This window comes from Dromiciops gliroides, chromosome 2, assembly GCF_019393635.1.
Source record: "Dromiciops gliroides isolate mDroGli1 chromosome 2, mDroGli1.pri, whole genome shotgun sequence".
Lineage (NCBI taxonomy): Eukaryota > Metazoa > Chordata > Mammalia > Microbiotheria > Microbiotheriidae > Dromiciops > Dromiciops gliroides.
In genome coordinates, this window is record NC_057862.1 from 194,967,128 (window position 1) to 194,993,461 (window position 26,334).

Consider the following 26,334-nt stretch of genomic DNA (forward strand, 5'->3'; position numbering starts at 1 on the left):
GCTGAAGGACTTTACTGATGAGATTTGGCCTGATAACCACACCTAGATGGAAACTTTTGGGTGAGGGGTCCACATTTCTTCTCTCATGTCATTACTATGAATTTAAGTGACCAGAGTCCCTGTATCCCTGGACTTCATTTTAACATAACCCACCTCCAGTCATGTTAACCAATTAGCTTTGATTGTTGTTAACCAACTGGATTTAATTGCTATGTGATAGATCTCCTATAGTTGGAAGGGTATATGAATTGTGACCCCACTACCATTAGGGATCTTTGATTTGAGAGAGACAGCCAGTAGACCTTTTATTAATAACCTGGTGGCCAATTAATGATTAAATTACTCAGAAACGATCTCTTTTTTTGGAGGGGCAATGATGGTTAAGTGACTTGCCCAGGGTCACACAGGTAGTAAGTGTCAAGTGTCTGAGGCTGGATTTGAACTCAGGTCCTCCTGAATCCAAGGCCCGTGCTTTATCCACTGTGCCACCTAGCTGCCCCCAAAAGTATCTCATTTTTAATTGTCACAGTGAGGAGACTCTTACAGAAATCCAGAGAAACAGACAAGGTAAGAAAATGTCAAAAACAGGGTTTTTTTAATAAGCTTACGTTCCCTATTAGTATTTCTCCCAACGCTTAAGGAGATACTGTATTATTACTTCTTTGTAACCCATGGTCCCAGCTTGAGACTTATAACCCAGAGTTTGTATGTGAAGTGATGAAACCAAGTCTAGGATCTAGCCACCAAGTCCAGGCTTAGGCTCATACCTGGATATTGCTTTTCAGCATTAAAAATTCCTCTTGCAGTCTCTTGTTTTAGGGTCCCATAGGAATTATAAAAAGGGTGGTAGGCTCAAAAGGTGCCAGAGAGGAGGTTCTGCATGAGCAATCTTGAAAAATCAAAAGAAAACCCCAAAACAGACTTCTCCATGTGTCCATAATCAGAGAAGTAGGTAGTTGAATTCTAAGTAGTTTTCCTCTTCTTGGCAGATGGCCTCTCAAATACATCTCGCACTCCAGCTGCTTTTTGCTTGAAAAACTTGGTATTTTGGGCACTCTCTTGACCCCAAGCTGAATCAAAGGAAGTGGTGTCTTGATCCACAAGGTGGGTGTATTTGGTTCTGCCGGACCTTCCAAAGTTCTTGACCTGAGCGGAGAGATAACAAGCAACAACATCATATGCAGAAACTATACTCCAGTCCTTAATATATTTGTCTCTCCACCACACTGTCTCCCATACCTGCATAACTTTGGGTAGAATTGTCTTATTGAAATGATCCTCCAGGGTGGGAGCACTGAAATCTCTCTTGTATACTTCTTCATCTTCATCCTGTGGGTAAGAAAAGACTCATATCAGGTCTGGTTAGACTACACATCAAAAATTAAAAACTTTACATTTTAACATTCACTATTATGGGGAAGGGGGGGACATAGAGGGCACTGCTTCTACTTTTTTTTTTGGTGGGGCAATGAGGGTTAAGTGACTTGCCCAGGGTCACACAGCTAGTAAATGTCAAGTGTCTGAGGTTGAATTTGAGCTCAGGTCCTCCCGAATCCAGGGCTGGTGCTCTTATTCACTGCGCCACTTAGCTGCCCCTCCTGCTTCTACTCTTAAAGAGCTTACAAACTAGCTTGGAAGTAACATGAAACTGAAAATAAATTAAGTAACATCTAAACAGGTGATACAGATTACAGAAGTGCTGTGGAGATTAAATGCAAAGGGAAAGATCACAGTGGAGTAGAGTTCAAGGAGAGTATGGTTGAAGAAGAGCTAAAACTTGTTTCAAGTACCCAAACTAATCTGGAAGCTTCCTTGGCACTTCTTTTTACTTCCCTGGTGAATGTCTTTATTAAAGGCATTAAGCCAGAGCAACAGACTACAAATTCTGGGTTATTTTATAAATACACGCAACCGCCTCAGGACCTAGGCAGCTAGTTGGTTCAGTGGATGGAGTGCCAGGTCTGGAGTCAGGAAGACTCTTCTTCCTGAGTTCAAATCCAGCCTCACACAATTAGTAGCTGTGTGACTGTAGGCAAGTCACTTCACCTTGTTTGCCTTAGTTTCCTCATCTGTATGTAAAATGAGGTGGGGAAGGAAATGGCAAACTCCAGTACTTTTGCCAAGAAAACCCCAAAAAGGGGAATGAGTTGGATGTGACTCAAATGAGTTGGACATGACACTGAACAACCTCAGGATTTTAAGTTTTCATAGGGCCCAAGAACCCCACAGAAGCTATCTGCTTACCCTTTCCAAGTCACTTTTTGTCTAGACTCAAAAGCAGTAAGCAGATGAGAACGTGTACCTAAGAGGCCATCTAATTCAACTTCCTTATTTTAAAGATAAGGAAACTGAGAACTAGGGAAGTTAAATGACTTGTTCAAGGTAGTACTGGTGGGTAAACGTCTGAAGCTGGATTTGACCCAAGCCTTTGATTCCACAGAGAGTGCTCATTCTACTGTATTACAGGCGATGCCTATGTTCTAAGGGAAAAAAAGAGTTTCCCTGATCTTTCCTCTTCTTTTTGCTTACCATGAAGAAAGCACCCCGATGATAGTACTTCTGCAAGAACTTGTATTTGCCCTTAACAGCTTTGTTGGTAATAACTTTGCCGTTTGCTCGGAGTTCAGCTCGTCTTTCCTCTTCCGTCAGGTTTCTCATGCGTTCAATCTCTGCTTTCTCCTTCTCAATCCTGTTCAGGGCAGAAAAAATTATCGATGTTGGTCCAGTTTACTTTGAATTTGAGGATATGAAAATAGGAGAGTGCCTACACCCTTCCTCCAAGCATGTCCCATCATACTAGTCCTTTGGCAAGCCAAGCTACAAAGCAGGTTTAGGAGATATTTACATGTCATAACAATTAGGACACTCTGGAAAGAAATGCTCAAGAGAGGTGCCTGGAGTTGTGTCAGCAAATCTATCTGTAACATATTCCTTAGGATAATGGTTTCCAATGTTTTAAACTCAGTCTACCTTATTTATTTTTTTGTTTTGTTTTGTTTTTGTGGGGCAATGGGGGTTAAGTGACTTGCCCAGGGTCACACAGCTAGTGTCAAGTGTCTGAGGCTGGATTTGAACTCAGGTCCTCCTGAATCCAGGGCTTTATCCACTGCGCCATCTAGCTGCCCCCCTAAACTCAGTCTACCTTATTTAGTATTTTATTTTACAACATCCATTCTCCTTGTTCCTAAAAGTTTTGGGACATTCTTAAAAAATCAAAGTGAATTCAATTTAAATTTTATGAAAATGTGGTGACATCCTGTAAGTTGATTATTCATTCATTCATTCATTTCTCTCTCCCCCCTAATATTCTTCAAAGATATATAATAAATGTTGTGATTAAAGACATTTTTTTTAATGTTAAAAAGGTACCTCCTTACACAAAAAGATTAGGAATCACTGCTGTAGAACAGAGGGTGTTAATGTGGGGGGTCTGTTAATTTGGTTTTAAAAAATTGTTTGGTTATTTCACTATAATTGGTTTGTCTTATAATCCTATGCCTTTAATTTTATACTTTTTTTTTTAAGTGAGGCTATTGGGGTTAAGTGACTTGCCCAGGGTCACACAGCTAGTAAGTGTTAAGTGTCTGAGGTTGGATTTGAACTTAGGTACTCCTGACTCCAGGGCCGATGCTCTATCCACTGCGCCACCTAGCTGCCCCAAATTTTACATATTTAAAAATGTTCTGCGAAGAGATCCACAGGCTTCCTAGACTGCCAAGGGATGAATGACACAAAATAAGGTTTAGGATCCCTTGCTCCAGAATGAGTTGCAGACATAGGACAGGGCCATTTGCTTAATGCCCTCATATAGTTTGTCCTTCTTCTCTGACTAATGTTACTCCCCTAGTGGCAGACGTGAACATTTTTCTTAGACAAGAAGTGCAGTCACTTCTGTTGCCAACAGGACACTTGAGGCCAAAAGCCTCATCAGTATGACAGCCCATCCTGTTACTTACGCTTCTCTATCCTCTCTGTCCCGTTTGATTCTTTTTAGCTCCCGAACTTTCCACGCCTCATATTCCTCCTCATCATTCTCATCATCTGTATTGAGTGCATCGAGGGCAGCCAGGGAACGTTTGTTTTCTTCCAGTTCCTTCTTTGTCTCCTCTTCCACAATCTAGATAGGACAAAACATTCAGTCCATGGTTCATAGTTGATGAGGTAGTCCTTATGAGATAAGTCCAACCGTCCAGCCCTCCACCCAGTGCTTCTCAAAGACCCTATGCTGGTACCTTGAGTGTATACTTGCGCCTCTCCTCAGCCAGACGTTTTGCCTCCTGCTCCAACTCCTTCTGCTTTAGTGCTTCTGCCTCACGCTCTTGAACTGTTACCCGGTCCTTCCTGTAGCAACAAGACCCCTGTTAGTATCCTGAAGCTCCCATGTATTAGCATGAAGCTATTCTGAACCAGATTCTATACTATGAGAGCCAAGCAATCTGAGGGTACAATTCTCTGCTGGAAGCCACACAGTCACTGTGGGCTGTGAGATTTTCCCCAACCCTTAGATATAAGAGATTGTGAATATTATTATTATTATTTTTTTTGTGAGGCAATTGGGGTTAAGTGACTTGCCTAGGGTCACACAGCTAGTAAGTGTTAAGCGTCTGAGGCTGAATTTGAACTCAGGTCAGGGCTGGTGCTCTATCCACTTCATCACCTAGCTGCCCCTGTGCATATTATATTTCAACCTAGTCTTTAATGTGGGTCATGTATCAGCTTTGTAGTGATATCCCTTTTCTTTTTCTTTTCTTTTTTTTTTTTTTTTGCAGGGCAATGAAGGTTAAGTGACTTGCTCAGGGACACACAGCTGTGATGTCCCTTTTCAAAAGGTGCACTGTGGTTAACTACAACACTAAAAATAGTATCTATTAAGCTGACGGAACCAATCAGCATTGAGATTTATGACCTGTTGCTTTAGAAGTATGCTTCAGGATGAAAGACATGACCATGTTGCTTCAGAATTATGAATATGCTTTAGGACTAATTGTTTCCCTTTTGTGATTAGAAGGCCTTTGTCACTAAAGATAATATTCAAGTTTCAATGTATCTTTTCCCTGTACCATTTGCAATTTTCTGAGGGTGCAATGGGATCCCGCCCAATACTTGGGGTCTTTGCAAGATCACCCCTGCTAGAGTCCGGCTTTATTGTGAGATAGGCCCTCTCTCGATGAACCTATTTTCTATGGCTTGGAGACTTCTCTGTTTCTTTGTTGAACTTAGAAATTTTAGCAACAGGGCCCTTAGAAGAACAGCGTTCCATTGATCTCAGGGTGTTCCATGCTTAGCTCCATCAACTAGTAAATTGCTGGTCCTCAAGTAACTCTAGTAGTTAAGATGAAGAAATTGTGAATTAGGATTCTTGGGTTTCTACCCAGATTTTGTTCATTAAATGCTAAGAAACTCTGGGCAATTGCACCTCTTCTCCAAACCTCACAAAGATGAAAGTGAGGTGACTAGAGGCAGGGACCTTCCTAACATTTTCCTCATCCATCTTAATGTTTTCTGAACTTGTATTAACTATATATTTCAGCTTGATGCTCCTCTAAGTCAGAGCACTGGCCTTCAGAAGGCCTGAGATAGACTACTAGTCTTTTGTCTCCTGTGGTGCAAGCCTGGATGGTTTTGTACTTACTTTCGAATGAAGACTGGCTTGAGTCGGGGTTCCATTTCATCCTCACTGTCTGTATATTCTTCATATTCAGATTCAGATTCTGATTCTTCACCTGAATGCCCTTCATCTTCCACTTCCATGACTTCCATTTCCTCATTTTTCCTCTCCTGTGCTCGCTGGCGCATCATGCCACGACGCCACTCAATTTCCTGTCAGGGCCAAACAGAGTGGTTGACCAACATGGCCTTCACCTGCCCACAATAGCCTCCACTTCCCCGACCATGCCCTTCCTTTACCTCATCATCAATTTCTTCCTCTTCTTCCTCACTACTGTCTTCTCTCTCCATTCGCCTCGCATCTCCTTCTACTTCAGAATCACTTTCTCCCACCACTTCAGGCTCTACTATTTTCCGATGCCGGGCCAACCTGCAAAAAAGAGTCATATCCTCCAGTACACAATGTTTGAATGCCAGCAACACTTTAAAGTGAGGGCATATGTTTGCGTTTCATCACCCATTCTCTACTTAAATTTGGGCATTCTGATTTTTTAAAAACCAGACCTGTGGTTTCATCATTATAGGAAAATTATGATGAGGAATTCTACCAATGCAATCTGGCAAATGTTCTATGGTTTAAGTGTTTTGGAGCACACCCTGGGGCACTGAGAGGTTACATAATTTGCCTAAGGTATTAAAAGAATTTTTCCCCCTCAACAGCTGGTTTCAATGCCATTATCAACACCACTCGCACTACCTAAAGAAGAAACTGAGGCACAGAGAATTTACAAAGTTTTATCCAAAATTTTGGTGAGAAAATCTGTAGTCAAGTTGGCCCTAGAATGCACACACTGCAGGGTAGGAAGCAGTGGCTACTCAAAAGGCATCTGGCCGGGCAGTGTTCTAGCATACAAAGATCTTTGCTGACAGATTCTTTGTTATGTGGGATGCTTTATATGGTTCTATCCTAAAGAACATCAATGTAATTACCCTCCAACAACAACAACAACAACAACAACAACAAGATAGACAAGAAAAGCAGTGTGATGATTTCTCTTAATTCTTTAACATGTTTGTTAAAAACTTTTCTTCATGCAATCAATGCCTTCTACTCTATTAATGACTTAATTCGGGTCCTAGGGTAGGTTGTGCGTGCGAATGTGTTTCATGATTTTATTCAAGGGGTTCAGTTGAGGGGAGCACCGCTGCGGTCATTACCTTTCTTCAACATCTTCATTGATTCGGTTCTGCAAACGCCGAAGCCGAGGATCGCTAGGTGAATCCTCTTCCTGTTCTTCAGGCTCCGCTTCTTGCTCCTTGGCTTTCTTGATGAACTGAAATTCTTCATCCTCCTCATCTGAGGACTCCATAGGCGCGTAGTCAGGCCTCTTCCCAGACACATAACGTTTTACCTTCACCTTCTCCATTGAAATCTCCCCTGCAGGAGGAAGGTACTCATTAGGTTCCAAAAGATTCTTTGTAAACACACCTCCAATCCCCCAGCCATGAATTACTGATTGACTGACATCACAACTACAACATGAAAACTTATCTATAACACCAGCTCTATCTTTATCTCTAGTAAATTCTATTTGATGAATTTATTTATTGCATTTGTGCCAACACTGTGTTAGGTCCTGGGAGGAGATATTAAGTTCATTGGATAGGATTTAACTAGAAGAGACTTCAGGCCCAGAGTTCTTAATCACAAACAACTTAAGACAAGACAATATGGGTTTACTGAAAAGTTTTAGCATCTTACACGACCAGTTCTATGCACAAGCCTGTCAATTGTGTAAAGGATGGCTTCTGTGGTAGGATAAAGTAAAGCCTGGAAGATGTATTAGGAGGCTCCTGAATAGCCTATGAGGAGGCAGGGAGGGTCTGTACTTACAGTGGTAATGAGAAAAAAGGGTAGGAGAAAAGAGATGACAGAGATGGAGTTAACATGCCTTGGTAGCTGATTGGTTATGAAAGTAGAAAAAAAAGCATCGACGATAACACCATGGTTTTGAACATGGGCAAATGGTGGTGCTATTGAAATAATGAAGTTGGGTAGAGCAACAGATTCTGAAAGAGTAAGTTTGGTTTCAGATCTGTTAGTCTGAGATGTCTTTGGGACACAAAAACAGAGCTATTCTGTAGGCAGAAAGAGATGTGTTCAGAGCATAGGGCTATAGACTTTGGAATTATCTGTGTAGAGGCAATAGTAAATGAGACTTAGGAGAGACTGTAGAAAGAACAGAAGAGAACTCAGAACAGATGGTCAGGGAGATGAGGAAATAGTAAAGGAATCACAGAGGTACTTGATGTGTATTTCATCACAAGAGAAGTACACTGTTTCTGATGGTAAGAGGAAGAGTTGTATAGGAAGGGACTAGCCAAAATGTATTGAATATTGCAGAGTGCTCAAGGAGTGTGAGAACTAAATATTGTCATCTGATCTGGTGATTAGGATTGGGAGCTTTTGAGAACATAGTTTTGATAGAGAGGGTGGTGAGGAAGCAGAAGTATTAGGTGGAAGTAACAGTCCTGCATTTCTAACTTGATATTCTGCCAGCCCCTCAAACTCAACATGTCAAAAACTAATCATCTTTCCTTACCTCAGCTGCACACCCACCTGACTTCCTATTTAAAGTATCATTTAACTCTTCTTTCTCTGCTCATAAGTCTAATCAATGGCCAAGTCTTCTTAATTCTTCCTTCTAAAAAAGATCTTTGGAATTTATCCCCTCATTTCCATCTCCACAACTTCTATTCTAGTTCAAGCTCCTATCTAGACTGCCATAATTGTTCAACTGGCCTCCTTGCCTTTAGTTTCTGACCCTTCCAATCCATTTGTACACTGATCTGAGATGAATTTTCCAAAATATCACTGTTTCACTCAGTGTCCTAAAACTTTAAAGGCTCCACGATTGCCTATTAATTTGATTTTTATTTGATATTTTATCGATTTTCTTTAGCTTCCAATCTTATCATTCTACTGAAACTGTTCTCTCCAAAGTTACAAATTATCTCAGTTGCCAAATGCAATGGCCTTTTCTCAATCCTCATTCTTGACCTCTCTGCAGCCTTTGACACTGTTGATCACTCTCCCCTCCTTAATGCTCTCTTCTTTTCTAGGTTTTGGGAACACCACTCTCTCCTAGTTCTTTTCCTATCTATCAGACTGCTCCTTCTCTGTCTCTGGTGGATTCTCTTCTAGATCACATTTTTTTTTTTTGGGGGGCAGGGCAATGAGGGTTAAGTGACTTGCCCAGAGTCACACAGCTAGTAAGTGTCAAGTGTCTGAGGTTGGATTTGAACTCAGGTCCTTCTGAATCCAGGGCCGGTGCTTTATCCACTGTGCCACCTAGCTGCCCCCAGAACACATCTTTTTGTTTGTTTGTTTGTTTGTTTTTGCGGGGCAATGAGGGTTAAGTGACTTGCCCAGGGTCACACAGCTAGTAAGTGTCAAGTGTCTGAGGCCACATTTGAACTCAGGTACTCCTGACTCCAGGGCCGGTGCTCTATCCACTGCGCCACCTAGCTGCCGCTCAGAACACATCTTTTAACAATAAGTGTCCAGGGCCTCACTAAAAAAACAAAAAACAAACAAACAAAAAAACCAATAAGTATCTTTATGGGTTCTGTCTGGGGACCTTTTCTATACTTCACTTGGGCATCTCACCAGGTCCCATGCATTTAATTACCATCTCTATGTTGATGTCTCTCAAAACTACCTATTCTGTCCCAAATCTCTCTGCTAACCATCAATCTTGGATCTCCAATTGTCTTACAGACATCTCAAACTGGTCGTCTAATAGACATCTTAAACTCAAATTATGTCCAAAATGGAACTCTATTTTCCCCCCCCCATTCCTTAATCCCCATGGCAACCCCTTCCATTAATGTAGAAAGCAACCCCTTCTCTCACTGCCGCCCCCCCCCCCCATATCTAAGGCCTGTGTTGATTTCAGCTTTGTAATATCTCTAGAACAGGGTCCCTTTCTCTCCTCTGACACTGCCACAACCCTGCTGCCTTCATCACCTCACACCTGGATTACTGCAATAGCCTCCTGGTGGGTCTGCCTGTCTCAGGTTTTTCCCTACTCTGATGTATTCTCCATTCAGCCACTTGAGTGATTTTCCTAAAGCGGAGGTCTAATCATGCCATGTACCTCCCTCAAACTCCAATAGCTTCTTCTTCTTCTTCTTTTTTTTTGCTATTTAAATATTCTTTATACTTGTTAATGAAAAACTCTGTATGGCTGCAAAAACAATTGGAAACAGTAGTCCAGAAGTGAACCTCAATCTATCAGTCCTCTGAGAACTATTTATTTCCCAGAACACTTTCTCCTCCCTATACGCATTTTCTTCTCATAAGCAATTAAGGTACTGTGAGCAATAACATAAGAAGTTCAATCTCGTGATGTCTTATAAAATTCTTTCTGGTTATAAAATACTTGATGTATATTTTCTTATTTGATTTTTAAAATCAGTCCTGTGTAATGGGTACAGTTATTCCATCCACATTGTGGGAGTTAGAGGCACAGCACATCCTCTATCGGGAAAATCGGCATAAAAGTTTTTGGCCCTCCCTTCATAGCAGAGAAGAAGTCTGAATTATTATGGCACCAGAAGATAAAATAATTAATTAATTAATAAATAAATAAATAAATAAATAAATAAATAAATGTATATATGTATATATATATATATATATTTTTTTTTTTTTGCTGGGCAATGAGGGTTAAATGACTTGCCCAGAGCTACACAGCTAGTAAGTGTCAAGTGTCTGAGGTCAGATTTGAACTCAGGTCCTCCTGAATCCAGGGCTGGTGCTTTATCCACTGCACCACCTAGCTGCCCCCCCTCCAATGGCTTCTTTTTTTTTTTATGTATAAGGTATTTTATTTTTTCTGTTACATGTAAAGATAGTTCTCAACTTTTGTTTATACAAGCTTTACAATTTCAGATTTTTCTCCCTCCCTCCCCTCCCTCCCCCCCTCCCCTAGACAGCAGGTAATCTGATATAGGTTATATCTATATATCTCTATACATATACCCAATGGCTTCTTAATTGCCTCCAGAATCAAATGCAAAATGCTCTGTCATTCAAAACCCATCATAACCTAGCCCTCTCCTACCTTTTCATCCTTCTTACACCTTCTTCCCCAAAGAGCACTCTTTGATTTAGTGACACTGCTCTAGTTGTTCCAAGAACAAGACACTTCATCTCCCAGCTCTGGGCATTTTCTCTGACTGTCTCTCATGCCTGGAATGCTCTCTCTCCTCCACTTTGACCAATAACTGCTCCGGCTTCTTTTAAGTTCCAAATAAAATCCCACTCCCTACAGGAAGCCTTTCTCAACCCGTCTTAATTCCAATGCCTTCCCTTTTTATCCTGTATATAGCTTGTTTTATATTTGTTTGCATGTTGTCTCCCCCATTAGATTGTAAGTTCCTTGAGTGCAGAGACTATCTTTGGTTTCTTTCTTTATCTCCATTTCTTAGCCCAGTGTCTGGCACCAGAGCTGGGACTTAAATAATGTTTCTTCATTTATTGACCACCCCACATCATGTTCCCATCCTTCGTAGCTCGATTCATCCTCCCTCCTGTTACATTCTCTAATCATCTACAGCAGGGGATGGTCTACGCTCCTTTCTTTTCCTACATCGTTAGGTTATGACGTTCTTAGGACACTTATCTTGTACCAAGAATATGTACAGGTCTCATTCTGCCCCTGCCTCTCGGCAAAGCTGTAAGCTTCCTGAGGACAAAGATCCTTTCCTTTATAAGTGTGCACACTGCCCAGTCCCTTTTATAACCAGACCTAGACGATCAGTGACAGTTTGCAGAATGAGAGGAGGAAAAAGCTGGGGTGCGTGCAAGTCCCTGCGGTGAGGATCACCGACTTAGTGGGCTGGGGTAGGGGGAGGTGTGGGAGGAAAGTTGGCTTGAGGAGTAAATAGGGCTCAGGAGGAAACTGATGACGGGAAGCTCAAAGTGGTTACGTTGAGGGATAGGCTCGAGGAAGCTCCGAAGAAAAACCAGAAATTGAGGGACGGGCTCTGGCTCACAGTGCATCGGGGCCGGGAGTCGTGGGTCGTAGGTCGTGGGTCTCCGGAGCACTGGGGAAGTGAGGAGTCGAGGCTCGTCGGACAACCCGGCAGGGAGGGTCTAGGCCTCTTACCTTTCTCATTGCGAACTGGGACGGCCCCAGCCGTGGAATGAATGGGGGGCTGCTTCATGAGGGCGCTCGGGACCGACATGATGGCAATAGTGGGAGCGGCTGTTTCAGTCCTGGAATCCGAGACGCAGAACAGTCAACACAGACAACATAAACGACCTCTCTTTTTCTTTTCCAGAAGTAGCAACGAGAAACCGGAAGTGGGAGGCAGAGCGCCCGATTGGTGGATTATGGGATTTAGGATGACTTAGGGGACGTCCCAAGGGAGGAGTCGGGAGGGATGTTAATGCGCAGGCGTCAGGTCACGTGATGCCCAGATTGGGGCGGTGCCTGCGGCCCGTGGGCGGGAAATTCTTTTTTTTCCCGAGTTCCCTCGGTCTTTTCCCTCGTGGGGTCGGACCAGGGGAGCAGAAATCCCAGGTGGGACTTCGGGTGTCGCAGAGGAATACGTCGGTGAGGAGTGGGAGGTGGTTTCTTCTTGGTATGAGAGGCAGGGTAGGCCCTTGCCCAGTGGAAGGAGAAGGCATTGGCTTGGCCGTGGCCGTGGCTGTGGAGGCCGAGAGTAGATGAGTGAGTTGTGAGCCACAGCTTTGCCACTAGCTTTCGAGATCATAACATCCAGAGTTGGAAGGGAGTTTTAAGGTCGTTTAAGGCTAAGGAGTAAGGTGGGTGCGAGTAGTGGCCTGGCGGCTCGTGGATTTAACCGCTTTGAATGTTTTACAACTTTTTAAAGGTTCCTTGACTGTTATAACTTTTACTTTCATTTAATATTTTGTTTGATTTTATTTACTCAGCTCTCTTACTCAGAGAATCAAGGCCATGTACAACCCAGCCTTTTTCTACCTTTTCCAACTTTGCCTCCTTACTCCTCCATACAAATTTTTACATTCTCTCCAGGGGGTCCTCGGGTGTTTAGGTAGGTTTCCATGTTTTGATTTGAGGAAGGCGGAGGAGGAAGGCCTCCTCCTCTGGCTGGTCATATAAATGTTTTTGTTATTGTGTGACCATTTGTTTATTAGAAATTGCTTTTGCTCATATATTAATTGTTTACATATCTTGTGTACCATACCATAATTAGAATAACTTGATGCAAAGATTTTTTTCCCATATTATTACTACTTTCCTCCTTATCTTAGGTGCACTCATTTTCTCTGTGTAAAAGCTTTTTAGTTTCATGTAAACAAAATTATCTGTTATACCCTTTGTATTTGTCTCTCTCCCTTTTTTGGTTAAAAATACATTTCCTACCCAGAGCTGGAAGATGTATATGATTTTCTTCTCTTCTAATTTATTTTTTTGGCATGGTCTTTGATATTAAAGTTATATATTGATTTAGAATTGTAGTACAGAATAAAGTGTTGTTCTGAGACTGTCTGCCTCATCTGCTTTCTAGTTTTTCCCAGCAATTTTTATCATATAGGGAGTTTTTGCTAAGTAATTTGTTTCTGGTGTGTCAGACGTTGTTATTGAATTCTATTTATTTTTTGCACTATAATGGTTGTAAGGAATGTGGCTTTGTAGCTGGTAGAGAATGCCCTAATTTTGTAAATGAGGAAATTGAGGCTTAGAGGGGAAGTGAATTACTCAAAGGCACACACTTAGCATTTCCAAGTTGTTTGATGTTCAAAATCCCTAATGACAAAAAATAGACAAAGCACATCTTTTCACATAGTTCTTAACCTGTATTTTCTTCAAAAATTGTTTTTGACCTTTGGCCATTCCTCACTGGGGAGTGTGAATTAGTTTTATAGCAATGTATCATTTATTCTGAAAATCAGATCTTTATCAGATACATTCATTACAAATCTATTTTCCCCACTCTTTCCTTTTTATTTTAGACATTTTATAATTTATTGTGCAAAATCTTTTTATTCTTGTATAATCAAACCCACTGAATTTTGTCTACCAATTGCTTCCCCTTTTTTAGGTTAAAAAGTTTTTTTATGATTTATAAGAATACTTAGATCACATTTTCTAATTGTGAAGTCTAATAGACATTTAAAGCTTTTATTTTCTCATTAGAAATTAACATTGTTGACTACCATTTTGTGGATAACACACTTTCTTGGTTTTTCTACTACTTTCACTGTCTATTTTCTTTGTGGTATTGCCCATTTTTATATCTTTGGCCCTCTTCTCTACACTATTTCCCTTGACAATTTGATTAATCCCCACCACTGCAGCTTCCTCTTACAGGACCCCTCTTTTATGTCCAAATCGTTATCTCCGTGTATCTACAGAATATCTTTAACTAATTTTCCATTGGCACTTGAAACCCAATTTATCTAAACCTGAGCTGTTACCAAAACACAGTTGTTTACCATAAATATTTTCTTTTTTTTTTTTTTTTGGTGAGGCAATTGGGGTTAAGTGACTTGCCCAGGGTCACACAGCTAGTAAGTGTTAAGTGTCTGAGGCTGGATTTGAACTCAGGTACTCCTGACTCCAAGGCCAGTGCTCTATCCACTGCGCCATCTAGCTGCCCCCATAAATATTTTTTTAAAAAGCCAAATTACCTTTTTACTTTACCCTGGTCAAACCACATCTGGACTATTACCTGTGGTTTGGGGCACCAAAACACACATTACACTGCCCAAAACTGTGCAGAATTTCAGGGAGGACCTTGATAAGCTAATGTATGTCCAGTAGAGTTAAACCAGGATGGTGTTATTTGAAGGCCTGTTGAAGGAACTGCTGATGGATGTTTCACCTGGAACAGAGATGATTTAGGGAGAACATAATAGCAATGTTCAAGTATTTAAAGGACAGTCACACAACATAAAAGTTCTTTTGAGTTCTTGTGGCTAACGTGGCTTTTTTGAATGAAGTTTGACACTGTCATGTTCAGATTTTTAAATTTCTAAAAGAAAATAGACTTGTTCTTCACTCTGGAGGGCAGAAATAGGAGTAATTAATGGACATTGCAGAGGCGGATTTAGGTTGGTGTTTACAGGTAGAACTATCCACAAGTGTAATGGGCAACCTTGAAAGATTGTGAGTTCCCCCAAAATGGAGACTTTCAAGCAGAGGCAGGTTGGCCAGTTGTTTGGGTATATTGCAGAAGATATTTTTCAGGTGCAAGTTGAACTAGGTGGACACAGTGGTCCCTTCCAAATCTGAAAATCTGCAACTCTGTGATAACAGACTCATATTTATATACAGTTTTAAGGTTTTCAAAGCACAACAACCCATTGACTAGAGAAGTACTCTCCTATTTGGAGGATAAATAAACAAAGGTCCAGTGAGAATGCCCATGACCACAAAGTCAAGAAGTGTACAAGCTAGCCATTCAATACAGCTTTCCAGGTCCAGAGATCTTTCCACCATGGCCACAGGAGCTAGAAACCAAAGCTCACTGCCCAGCCATCTAGGCAGGCAGGAGAAAGGAAGAGTTTGCTCCCTAGTATCAGCTAGAACTCTGGGCTAAGTGCCCCATATTGCACCCTGTGCCCCAACTCATACCACCCATTCTCTCCGGCTCTGTTCCCCAACTAAGTGACACAGTGCATAGAATGCTGGGCCAGGAGTCAGGAAGATTCCACTATTTGTGTTCAAATCTGTCCTCAGATACTTAATAGCTGTGTGAGCCTGGGCAAGTCACTTAACCCTGTTTGCCTCAGTTTCCTCATCTGTAAAAAGAGCCAGAGAAGGAAATGGCAAACCACTCCCTTTACCAAGAAAATTCCAAATGGGGTCACGAAGAGTTGGAGGCCACTGAAAACGACTGAACTACCCCACCCATCTTAGCACCCTCCCTGCTCCGGGTTCCGCCCACCGGCTTGCTCCCTCCCTCCGCTGGCTTGCTCCACCTCCTCCCTAGTTCTGCTCTTGGCGCCAGGTATTGGCGGGAAGGGAGCTGGAGCTGAGAGAGGATGGCGGGGTCCCAGGAGTCTCTTCAGGTGCGGGGTTTTGAGATTGAGAGCACATCGGAAGTCGAACTGCAGAAGCCTGAGAGGGGAGGGAGGGAGGAGAGAGGGAGACGGAGACCCTGCCTCTGCTCCAGTAGGTAGGCAGGATCCCCTTGGGTTTGGCTGATGGTTCTGAGCCTGCAGTTTGTGACCATAAGTCTTTTTTAAGGGGAGGAAATGAGGCTCCTGGGTACTGAGGAGACATGTCCAGGATTGCCGCTGTGTTAACTAGTCTGCACTCAGGACTCCGCCGCTGATAATTTAAGTGGTTGCTTTTATGTTTTCTTTAAGTTACACTAGACTTGTTTAGAAACTGGTGGCATATATATGGTATGGGAAAAAGGGGGTTCTAAGAGATACAGCTGTGGTGAGGTCTTTTTAAATGCCTGTATACTCACTTTAGGAAATGAACCATCAGATACTACATAGCTCAAGCAAGGGACTTTGTGAGGAAGATCACACTAACACTTTGCATTTCTCATTGAACTAAGCAGGTGAATGAATCTAAACCCTCCCAGAGCATAACTGGCCTTTCTCTGACACCACAACACACTATACTTTTACAGAAGCAAGCTCGAGTACTCCTTTTTCCATTTGATGTCAAAAAGAACAAACAGGGCCAAATGATAAACCCCCAAAATCTATCAGAAAATAATTCTAACAATGAAGAAAAACATAAAGTAAAAAGAAAACACAGAGAGCTTGGAACTCCAGAAATAGAAGCTATGTTTCCTAAAGAAGAATACAGTCTACAAAAATCAGCTTTGTGCTCTCAGACAGAACCAAGTGCTGCGATATCCAAGAATACTAAAGATGTGTTGTCTCTCAGCACTGAAATGCAAAGCAAGCAGGATGGAGATGGAGATGGTGATGAAAATGAAACAGCTGATAGGGTAAGTATCTCAGTTTAATAATTATCTTGTCAGTTTTACCAATTGACTAGCACAGTGAAAATGTTATCTCTTGATTTTAAAATTTGAAATTTTGGTGAATTTGCTAAGTTATAAGCATTAAGATTGGCAGAAGCACTGGATTTTGAATCCAAGGATCTAAATTTAAACAAACCTATGTTGCCTTGGGCAAAATGCTTCATCTTTCTAGTTCTCAGTATTCTTATTTGTAAAACGAGGCAGTTGGATTAGATGATCTCTAAGACTGTGTAGCTCTAAATCCTATGACCCAAGTACCCAGAAAAGAGAGCTAAGCCACTTATTTCATTAACTGATAATTTCTTCAAATACTTCTTTGTCCTGAAATAGCTTTCAATTTTTTAATATGGTACAGTGAAAGAGATACTTTTTTGGTTTGCTTTTGTTTTTTGCAGGGCAATGAGGGTTAAGTGACTTGCCCAGGGTCACACAGCTAGTAAGTGTCAAGTGTCAGAGGTTGGATTTGAACTCAGGTCCTCCTGAATCCAGGACTGGTGCTTTATCCACTGTGCCACCTAGCTGCCCCTCTCCCCCAAGAGCATTTTTAACATGACTACTGATTCGATTTTTTTCTTCTGAGAACTGTCTAATCATATCCTTTAACCATTTATCAATGCCTCTTATTTTTATAAATATAGCTTAGTTCCCTTATTTATTTGAAAAATGAGCCCTTTATTAGAGAAACCTGCTATAAAAATTTTGTCCCAATTTCCTGCTTTCCTTTTCATTTCTTAGCCAGTACCAAATTGTTTTGAATAAAAACCACTTTGTAGTGTAGTTTGATATCTGGTACTGCTAGGCTTCCTTCTTTCACTTTTTATTTGGATTGATTCCCTTGATATACTTGAGCATATGATACAGTTTTTTAAAAAAAGCAAACCTGGGGGAAGCTAGGTGGAGAAGTGGATAAGGCTCCTGTCCTGGATTCAGGAGGACCTGAGTTCAAATTCAGCCTCAGACACTTGCCCAAGGTTACATAGCTAGTAAGTGTCAAGTCACTTAACTCCCATTGCCCCGCAAACCCCCCCCCCCAAAGCAAACCAACAAAACCCCAGCACTACTATAATAAAAATTTTGAAAAAAAAAAAGATAAAGTTTCATACACAGATTTTGACTACAAACTAAAAGCCTATGATCTGCACAAAAACCTCTTAGGCCTTAAACTTAATGAAGAGAAACAGTTCAGCTTGAAGAACCCTTTATTATAGATATTTTCATTTCCTTTTAAATAGTTTTAAAATAGATTTTCATTCAGATTGTATAGTATTTTAGAATAGAAAAACAAATCCCTGTGACAAACATGTATAATCAAATAAAACAGATTTGTGCTTTGGTCATGTTAAAAGTCTCTATTGAGTCAGTCAGCTCTCTATCAGGAGATAGCATGTTTCATTTTGAGTCCTCCACAGTTGTGGTTGGTCATTTTGTCGATCATAGTTGCCAAGTCTTTTCAAAGTTGTTCATCTTTAATATTGCTGATATTGTCTACATTTTTCTCCTGATTCTGCCCCTTTCACTTTGTATCTATTCATACAAATCTTCCCATGTTTCACTGAAACCATGCCCTTCATCATATCTTTTAGCACAATTGTATTCTATCATATACAAATACCACAACTTGTTTAGTCTTTCCCCAGTTGATGAACATCCCTTTAGCTTCCGGTTCTTTGCTACTACAAAAAGAGCTGCTATAAATATTGTTGTACATATGGATCCTTGTCCTCTTAGTTTAATAGTTTTTGGACCATAGTTCCAAATTGCTTTCCACAATGGCTGGATCATTTCACATTCCACAAGCCTTGATGTTGTATTACCTGATCTATATACTGAAGTGCCTTGCAATAAGTATTTAGTAAATGTTTATTGTACAATCTTTTTTTTTTTTTGAGGGGCAATGGGGATTAAGTGACTTGCCCAGGGTCACACAGCTAGTAAGTGTCAAGTGTCTGGGTCCAGATTTGAACTTGGGTCCTCCTGAACCCAGGGCTGGTGCTTTATCCACTGCTCCACCTAGCTTCCCCCTATTGTACAATCTTTTTAAATAATTTTATTTTTTCAATTTAAAAAAATTGTATTTTAAATAATAAACATTTTTATTTATAGTTTTGAGCTCCAAATTTTATCCCTTCTTCCCTCCCTCCTCCCTGAGGATAGTAAGCAATAAGATATAGGTTATACACGTGTAGTTATATAAAACATTACCATATTAGTCATTTTGTACAAGAAAACTTGAATAAAAGAAAAAAGAAAAGTGAAAAATAGTATGCTTCAGTCTGTGTTCAATCAATATTACTTCTTTCTTTGTAGGTGAATAGTATGCTTCATCATTAGTCCTTTGGGATTGTCTTGGATCATTGTATTGCTGAGAATAGTTGTTATTCACAGTTTTTCATCAAACAATATTGCTGTCTCTGTGCACAGTGTTCTCTTGGTTTTGCTCACTTCACATCAATTCATACAAATCTTTCCAGGCCTTTCTGAAATCATCCTGTTCATCATTATAGCACAATAATATTCCATCACCATCATATACCACAGCTTGTTTAGCCATTCCCCAGTTGATGGGCATTCCTTTGACAATTTTTTTTAATGACAACAATGTTGCTACAGAAGATTGCTCCCTTTTCTTTTCTGGATCCAGGGAGTTTGTATATGTTCTGTGAATTTGTTTAAATTAGGAAATTGAAGTGAGAGGCCTCAGTGACATAAAAATATGATATATTATCACTATTATTACTGGAACACAAATGAAAATAGAATGGAGAAGAGATCCTAGATAAACTTGAAAAATTAGAAGCTTTTGTCCAAATTCTCTTCTTAGTTCTTACCTAGACCTACTCCGAACTTCAGAGAATTCCTAGCTTGACTTCTTGTCTGTAGGAACTTTACTTTATAGAACCTCTTGGGGCAACAGAAAAGTACATCAGTGGGTGCTACCTTAACTGCTATTTTTTTTTTCTGTGGAAATTGAGGGTTAAGTGACTTGCCCAGGGTCACATGGCTAGGAAGTGTCATGTGTATGAGGCTGGATTTGAACTCAGGTCCTCCTGAATCTAGGGCCTGTGCTTTATTCACTGCACTACCTAGCTGCCCCTGCTATTTTTTTTTTAATGAACTACTTTCTGAGCTAATCTATTAGGTTTTTGCTGCTTGAATAGATAGTTGCCTACATGTTTTATCTCCACTAATTTGGAAGCTCTTGGATGGCAGGAACCTTGTTTTATTTACCTGTATATCTCCTTCAGTTTTTAGGATGTTGGCATTGCACATGATAGGTGTTTCAGAAATGTTTATTAAGTTGAATTATTTACTTGCTGTATTCCCAGGATGTTAGTTATCAACATGGTGATAGTTCACATTTAAGGTAGGCCTTGCCTTTTACAAAGTATTTTATTTGTAACAATTCAATTCAGCACTTATTTATTTGGTAAAGTTGCTCTATATGTTCAGGACAGAAAGATGAAAAATTCTGCAGCCTTTGTAAGGAGTTTATAGTTTAACAGATTGGATGTGAGCTATGTATACACATTAATACAACTTAGAAAAGTGTGTTATAAAGGTCAAACAGGCACGAAATACTGACTTGAAAAGAGATTAGGGAGGCCCTCATGGATGGGGTAATAATCTCTGATCTAGACCATACAAACCTAAGCCATATTCTTATGTATGTAAATGTATGTGTGTTATGTTCCTGGGTCCCTGCTTTGTCTTTCTATCCTCAGTACTAGCACAATGCCTGGTATGTAGTAGGTGCTTGCTAATTGACTGATGGTTCTTAATGCTGTGATCTTTCTTTAAACAAAAGATATTTTAACAAGAGCTGACCTAACATTTTGCCCTTTTACCCTTTGTTGCTTTCACTTAAAATTGTAAATGCAGCGGCTCCCTATCAGAACAAGTAAAGGCAGCAAGTGTTTGTAAATTTCATCTTTGTTAATAGTTTTCAGGACACTTTACACTGTTTCAGAAATCCACAGAAACATTTAAAAGACTTAATATGTTATAAGACATTTCATGGAATTGCCAAGACTGGGATTTGATATCATCTTGACTGATTGTTGGTTGTATACAGCATTGAATAATGGGAGTTGATGTTCAAAAGAAATGTGGGGTGACCTACATTGAATTAAGTTGCTGTCTTTGTAAAGTGCCCTTATTGGGAACTGTACTTATAAGTTATTTTTTTCCGTAGGATGGTTCAACAGAGCTATCAGCTTATGAGAAGAAGAGGCTAAAAAACATATCAGAAAATGCTGAATTTTTTGCTTCACTTGATTTGATAGAGGTTTGTATAGATTCTCAATTTACCTGGAAAATACACAAATTCCATCCTATTGGGAAATGACTGCTTCTTTAATCTAATTATATGTCATCCCATAAACAAAGATGAGGATAAAATATACCAAGAAAAGTAGGGTTTGGGCTTAATGAGAGGAAACTGCCCTCCAGTCAGGATGTCTTTTTAAGATAGGGAAGAAGACTTATGGGGGGGACCTATGTATATTCAAGGTTGAGTTGTTACAGCTACTGTTCTGTTGTTGGATCTTTAGATTGCCTTATTTTGTTTGTTTTTTTGGTGAGGCAATTGGGGTTAAGTGACTTGCCCAGGGTCACACAGCTAGTAAGTGTCAAGTGTCTGAGGCTGAATTTGAACTCGGGTCCTCCTGAATCCAGGACCAGTGCTCTATCCACTGTGCCACCTAGCTGCCCTGATTGCCTTATTTTGGATAAGGAGAGGGATATTCCTTAAGGATAGCAAATACAGTTTAGTCAAAGCATTCTTTAGCGCTGGGGTTGGACATTCTCTCCACATTGCCAATCTTATAAAGACTTTCTGCTCTCTTTCCTAACTCTGCCTTGGGAAGAGAGTTATTTTTATATATTAAAACTACATCATTACACCTCACTTCTGGATCCTTCCCACTTCACAGAGTAAGGGGTGCATTTTGGCTTTCTAGTAGGCATGTCATTGCTCTTAATGGACATGCAAGCTAAGATTGTTGATTTTAACTTTTGGACAAAAACCATTTCTTTTTCCTTCATAAATAAGGTTCTCTAGGTAACTGATCCAGAGGGATCTCTCTCCTTTAGCCAATCCTTTGGAAGTTTAAGTTTGGTGGTGGGAACCTCTGACTTCTCTACGTTCTCTATTTGTATCTGACTTGTGGTTTTTGTTTTTTTTCCATTTATACCTTGTTCACTGTATACCTTCCAGCCAGTTTAATTCCAAGGCTGAATATACCAATAAGAAATGTGTTCTACAGTAGGGGGATGTGTTGTTGTACTGCTTTATCATGTAGTGTTCCAAGAGGAAAGGTTTTATCTTGGCATCAGTGTTAATAAGTGTAATCTGGAGTTTGAATTTTAGGGAATTTATTCATTCCTTTAAAAGACAGTTTCCTTAAATTCAGCTTCCAACTGTATTTAAATGTTTCATTAGCAATGATTAAATACTTGGGATGTATGTGAGGGATGTATGAGTGGTTTGAGAGGCAGAAGATTGAAGCTAAATTAATATCCATTCAAATTCAAGATCAGAAATCAAAGTTGGAGATGCAGATCAGATAAAGCATTTCTATAGAAGCTATACTTTTTTTTTTGTCTGTTTTTTGTTTTTGTTTTTGCAGGGCAGTGAGGGTTAAGTGACTTGACTAGGGTCACATAGCTAGTTAAGTGTCAGGTGTCTGAGACTGGATTTGAACTCGGGTCCTCCTGAATCTAGGGCCAGTGCTTTATTCACTGCGCCACCTGAAGCTATACTTTTTAATGTGTTAAATCAGTGGAGGATATGATTAGATTTATCAAAGCTTGCTTAACAGAACTTTTCAGCAAAATATATCTTTTTTAGACTCAAAGTTGTTGACTCTAATAAAAATGGTAGAATCTTATACCAGCCTTGTAGTGAAATAAGTGCAATTGACAAAACAAGACAGAATTAATAACAGCATAATTATTAAGGTATGTTATATCCCTTCCTGAGTACTGCTCCTTGAAAATATTACCATGACATACATTCTTTATTTCTCATTGCCACTGATACTGTGTCTTAGCACTTAGTAAGTATTAGTTGAGTGAAAGGAAGGAGTCAAGCATTTATTAACACCTACTATATGCCAGGCCCTGTTCTAAGTACTTTGTAAATAGCTCATTTGATCCTTAAAACAACCCTTGGAGGTAGGTGCTCTTATTAATCCCATTTTAGATTTAAGGAAACTGAGGCAGGCAGAGATTAAGTGACTTGTCCTGTGCCACACAGGTAAGAAATGTCTCAAGCTGGATTTGAATTCAGGTCTCCCTGACTCCAGCCCCAGCTCTATCCACTTTAACTCTGTCAGACTCTTCATTCTTTTAACAGGGATAATTCCACTCAAAAGGTTATTGTGAGAAAAGCACTTTATAAGCTATCTATATCTATATCCATATCTGTTTCAGAAAAGTGTTATTGAAAAATGTGTTTATGGTAAAGCATATCACCATAAAGTTTTTACTTATCTATTTTTTAATATTTTACAGACAGCTAAAAGATTACGTGAAATGATAACTAAAAGACCATCTCATGGAATCAAGAGGTAAAGTAATATTTAGATCTATGATTCTTAGAGTCTGGTACATTATAGAATATGTAGCTAAAAGACTTGGGGAAGTAGCATCAAATGGATTGGAAACTCTTGAACTGAGTTTAGGTACTTGGAGAGAACCTGTGGGAAAGTCATCCTTGGAGAGGCAGTGGGTTACAGTGGAAAGAGCCATGACCTGAGTTCAAATTCTGTCAGGCTCCTATTACTTCATACCTATGCTACTACAATAATCTAATTGGTTTCTCTGCCTTCAGTCTTTGCCTTTTCCATTCTGTCTACACAGCTGCCAAATAGACAATTCCTAAAGTAAAGCCTTTTGAATCTCCTAATCAAAAACTTTAGTGGCTCCCTATTCCTTCTGGGATATTAAAAAAACTCCTTTATTTGACATTTAAAAGCCCTTTACAATTTGGGTCCAGTCTCAGAGACAGTATGGTACTGTAGAAAGAGCTTTGGATTTGAAGCTATCACACCTGGGTTTTAATCTTGCCTCTGCCACTTAATACCTGTGTGATACCCTGAATTATTAGCACTTTACCTTTTTTCTGCTACCCCTTCTCTCCCTTCCCTAATTACTTTGTATACTTATCTGCACACTTGTAGTTTCCCTCCAGTAGTTTATAAGCTGCTGGCCCAGGGTCTATTTTCATTTTTGTCTAAATATTCCTAGTATGGTACTTGGCTGACAACATGTTTCTGAATTGAAAGATTACCTTTTACAGAAGGGATACAGCATGCGAACAGGTAAAAGGTCCTCATTATCTTAAGGATACATGTTCCATTATATATTATCCAAGGATAATTGGTACCAGAAAAAGGTAAGGATTTAAAGTAAATCTGCTTAAAATAGGAACCAACGTTTCATAGTAAGTAAGTGGGAAAATGTTTGATTGGTACCTGATCTTGAAAAATGAAATGAAATTTACAAAAATAAGGTTTTTATTGTATTTAATAAAATTTAGGTGACTACTGCAAATAGGCACCAATTTTTACATTAAAGAATGAATCAAGTATTGACTTTCTTGGTATAATTTTCCCAACACAATTGTATGATAGAATGTCTTTTACTTTACCTTTGACTTTAGCAGCAGGATAATAGGAGTGTTCTTGTTGCAAAAATAATCTAGGGTTTCATTATCTTTCTAGGGGCTTCTCTCATTCTTTTTTATTAAGTAAATTTTTCCCTGAATCCCCTTCCCCCTAACTTCTTCTAGAGTCATCTCTTTCAGTAAACAATTTTTGGATATTCAAATAATTTTCTTGAAACATTTTTAGTGAAACAAAAAGGTGTTGACCTTTGGCCTGGTGGTTGGGATTAAATGTTAAAAAGGGGAAAGGGATGTTTGAATGAGGAAAAATTTTATAAGTGATTTTATTATAATGAAACTTGTATCATAGCTAGCTTCAGTGTGAGAAGGCTAATTCTGGTCTCTGGTGCATATTGACAAGTCATTATTTTCTCACTACTCTAAATGCAATGGCAGAGGGAGTCCCCTCACTGCGAATTCCCTATCATTTAAGTTCAAGATCAGGATGAAATGGCTGCAGGGATTTAGATAATAAGTCTTTGGATAGGGAGGACCCCTAACATATAGCAATATGAGGAGAAAGAGAGCACTAATAACTGGGGAGCTGAAAAGTCTTCCTATAATGCATAATGTATGAGCTGAAGTTTAATGGAATCTAAGGATTCTAACAGGTGGTGATGAGGAAGGAGTTCATTCCAGGCTTGGGGACCAACAAAAGCATGCATCCTTTTTTTTTTGGCGGGGCAATGAGGGTTAAGTGACTTGCCAGGGTCACACAGCTGGTTAGTGTCAAGTGTGCCGGAGGTCAGATTTGAATCCAGGGCCGGTGATTTATCCACTGTGCCACCTAGTGGCCCCCTAAAGCATGCATCTTAGACATAGAGTTGGGGAACAGCAAGGAGACTGGTTTGGTGGGAACATGAGTGCACAAAGAGGGGTTCTATACAATAAACCTGAAGCAAAAGGTAGATTGGAACCCAGTTGTGTGACTTTCACTGTTCAGCTGAGGAGTTTGAGTTGTGTCCTACAGGCAGTAGAGAGCTACTCAGTATTCTTGAATAGGGGAGTATTCCTTCCACGCACATGGTCCAACTTGTGCTTCAGCATGATTATCTGGGGAGTTGTGTGGAGGATGGATTAAGAAAGTGTGATGTTTAAAATCTAATGGGGGGGGGCAGCTAGATGGCGCAGTGGATAAAGCACCAGCCCTGGATTCAGGAGGACCTGAGTTCAAATCCGGCCTCAGACACTTTACACTTACTAGCTGTGTGACCCTGGGCAAGTCACTTAACCCTCATTGCCCCACAAAAAAAAAAAAAAACAAAACAAAAAATCTAATGGGGGGGGGCAGCTAGGTGGCGAAGTGTATAGAGCACTGGCCCTGGAGTCAGGAGTACCTGAGTTCAAATCTGGCCTCAGACACTTAACACTTACTAGCTGTGTGATCCTGGGCAAGTCACTTAATCCCAATTGCCTCACCAAAAAAAAAAAAAACAAACAAAAAACAAAACAAACAAACAAAAAAATCTAATGTGGGTCCTAACCCCCCCCCCCGTTTTTTTTTGGGAAAACTGGCTAAAATAATTGATAAATTCAGCAAGAGTTTAGGCTTTTAAGGATTTATTAAAGAGTAAAGACAACACATGGGATCCCGTAATGCCAGAAAAGTCTGTCTACTTTCCTCTCTTTCTCTGTCCGCCTTTTCTCTGTCTCCCACCAAGCTGAAGTTCATAATGAAAAGAGGCCCTGTCTTTTTCTCTGTCTCCCACCACTTCTCCCCCCTTAGAATGTAAGTGTCTCGAGGACAGGGATTGCTTTTGCTTCTTTGTATCCCAGGTTCTCAATACAGTACCTAGTGCATACATAGTAAGAGCTTAATAAATGTTTGAAGAGTAGATGTCCAGGAACTCCAGTGAGAGACTAGGGCTGGATAGATAGAAGAAAATGAAAAATCAAATTATTCTTCAAGAGCTGAAGAGAGAGAGTAAAGTTTACCATGGGACAAGGAGATAAAAGTGTCAAAAGTGAATTCAGAATGAATAACTAGCTGAAGTGAAGAAAAGGGGTGGGGGGAAGAAACTTAAAAAAAAAATTTAAGCCTTGTAAACTTT

General features: G+C 40.0%; 2 protein-coding genes across 10 annotated transcripts in view; one reads left to right on the plus strand and one right to left on the minus strand.

Annotated features, from left to right (window-relative positions):
• Window positions 1-568: 568 nt before the first annotated feature.
• Window positions 569-11,987, minus strand: MFAP1 (microfibril associated protein 1). Its single transcript, XM_043989961.1, has 9 exons — window positions 11,784-11,987; window positions 6,826-7,045; window positions 5,908-6,037; window positions 5,633-5,820; window positions 4,233-4,341; window positions 3,957-4,117; window positions 2,530-2,689; window positions 1,240-1,329; window positions 569-1,146 (listed from the first exon to the last, which is right to left on the minus strand). Exons 1-9 carry the CDS (start codon window positions 11,860-11,862, stop codon window positions 964-966), a joined length of 1,320 nt encoding a protein of 439 aa, XP_043845896.1. The 5' UTR covers window positions 11,863-11,987; the 3' UTR covers window positions 569-963.
• Window positions 11,988-12,098: 111 nt separating this feature from the next.
• Window positions 12,099-26,334, plus strand: part of WDR76 (WD repeat domain 76) — a 41,393-nt gene continuing 27,157 nt past the window's right edge. For 2 of the 9 annotated variants that reach the window (XM_043985619.1, XM_043985628.1), the window contains exons 1-4: window positions 15,610-15,679; window positions 16,183-16,581; window positions 20,810-20,902; window positions 23,131-23,186. In XM_043985619.1, the coding sequence (XP_043841554.1) occupies window positions 15,653-15,679; window positions 16,183-16,581; window positions 20,810-20,902; window positions 23,131-23,186 (575 nt within the window). In that variant the 5' untranslated portion in view covers window positions 15,610-15,652. Of the gene's footprint in view, window positions 12,234-12,589; window positions 12,697-15,609; window positions 15,680-16,179; window positions 16,582-20,809; window positions 20,903-23,130; window positions 23,187-26,334 lie in introns of those variants that run through there. The other 7 variants (XM_043985622.1, XM_043985623.1, XM_043985626.1 and 4 more) reach the window with 7 other exon arrangements.

Excerpts from the sequence above, each read along its gene's own strand:
- MFAP1 (XM_043989961.1), bottom strand. The coding sequence starts at position 11,862 with ATGTCGGTCCCGAGCGCCCTCATGAAGCAGCCCCCCATTCATTCCACG. Across the intron at positions 7,046-11,783 it reads CCCAGTTCGCAATGAGAAAG|GGGAGATTTCAATGGAGAAG; the intron begins GTAAGAGGCCTA and ends TTCCTCCTGCAG. Across the intron at positions 2,690-3,956 it reads GACAGAGAGGATAGAGAAGC|GATTGAGAAGGAGAAAGCAG; the intron begins GTAAGTAACAGG and ends TGCCCTGAACAG.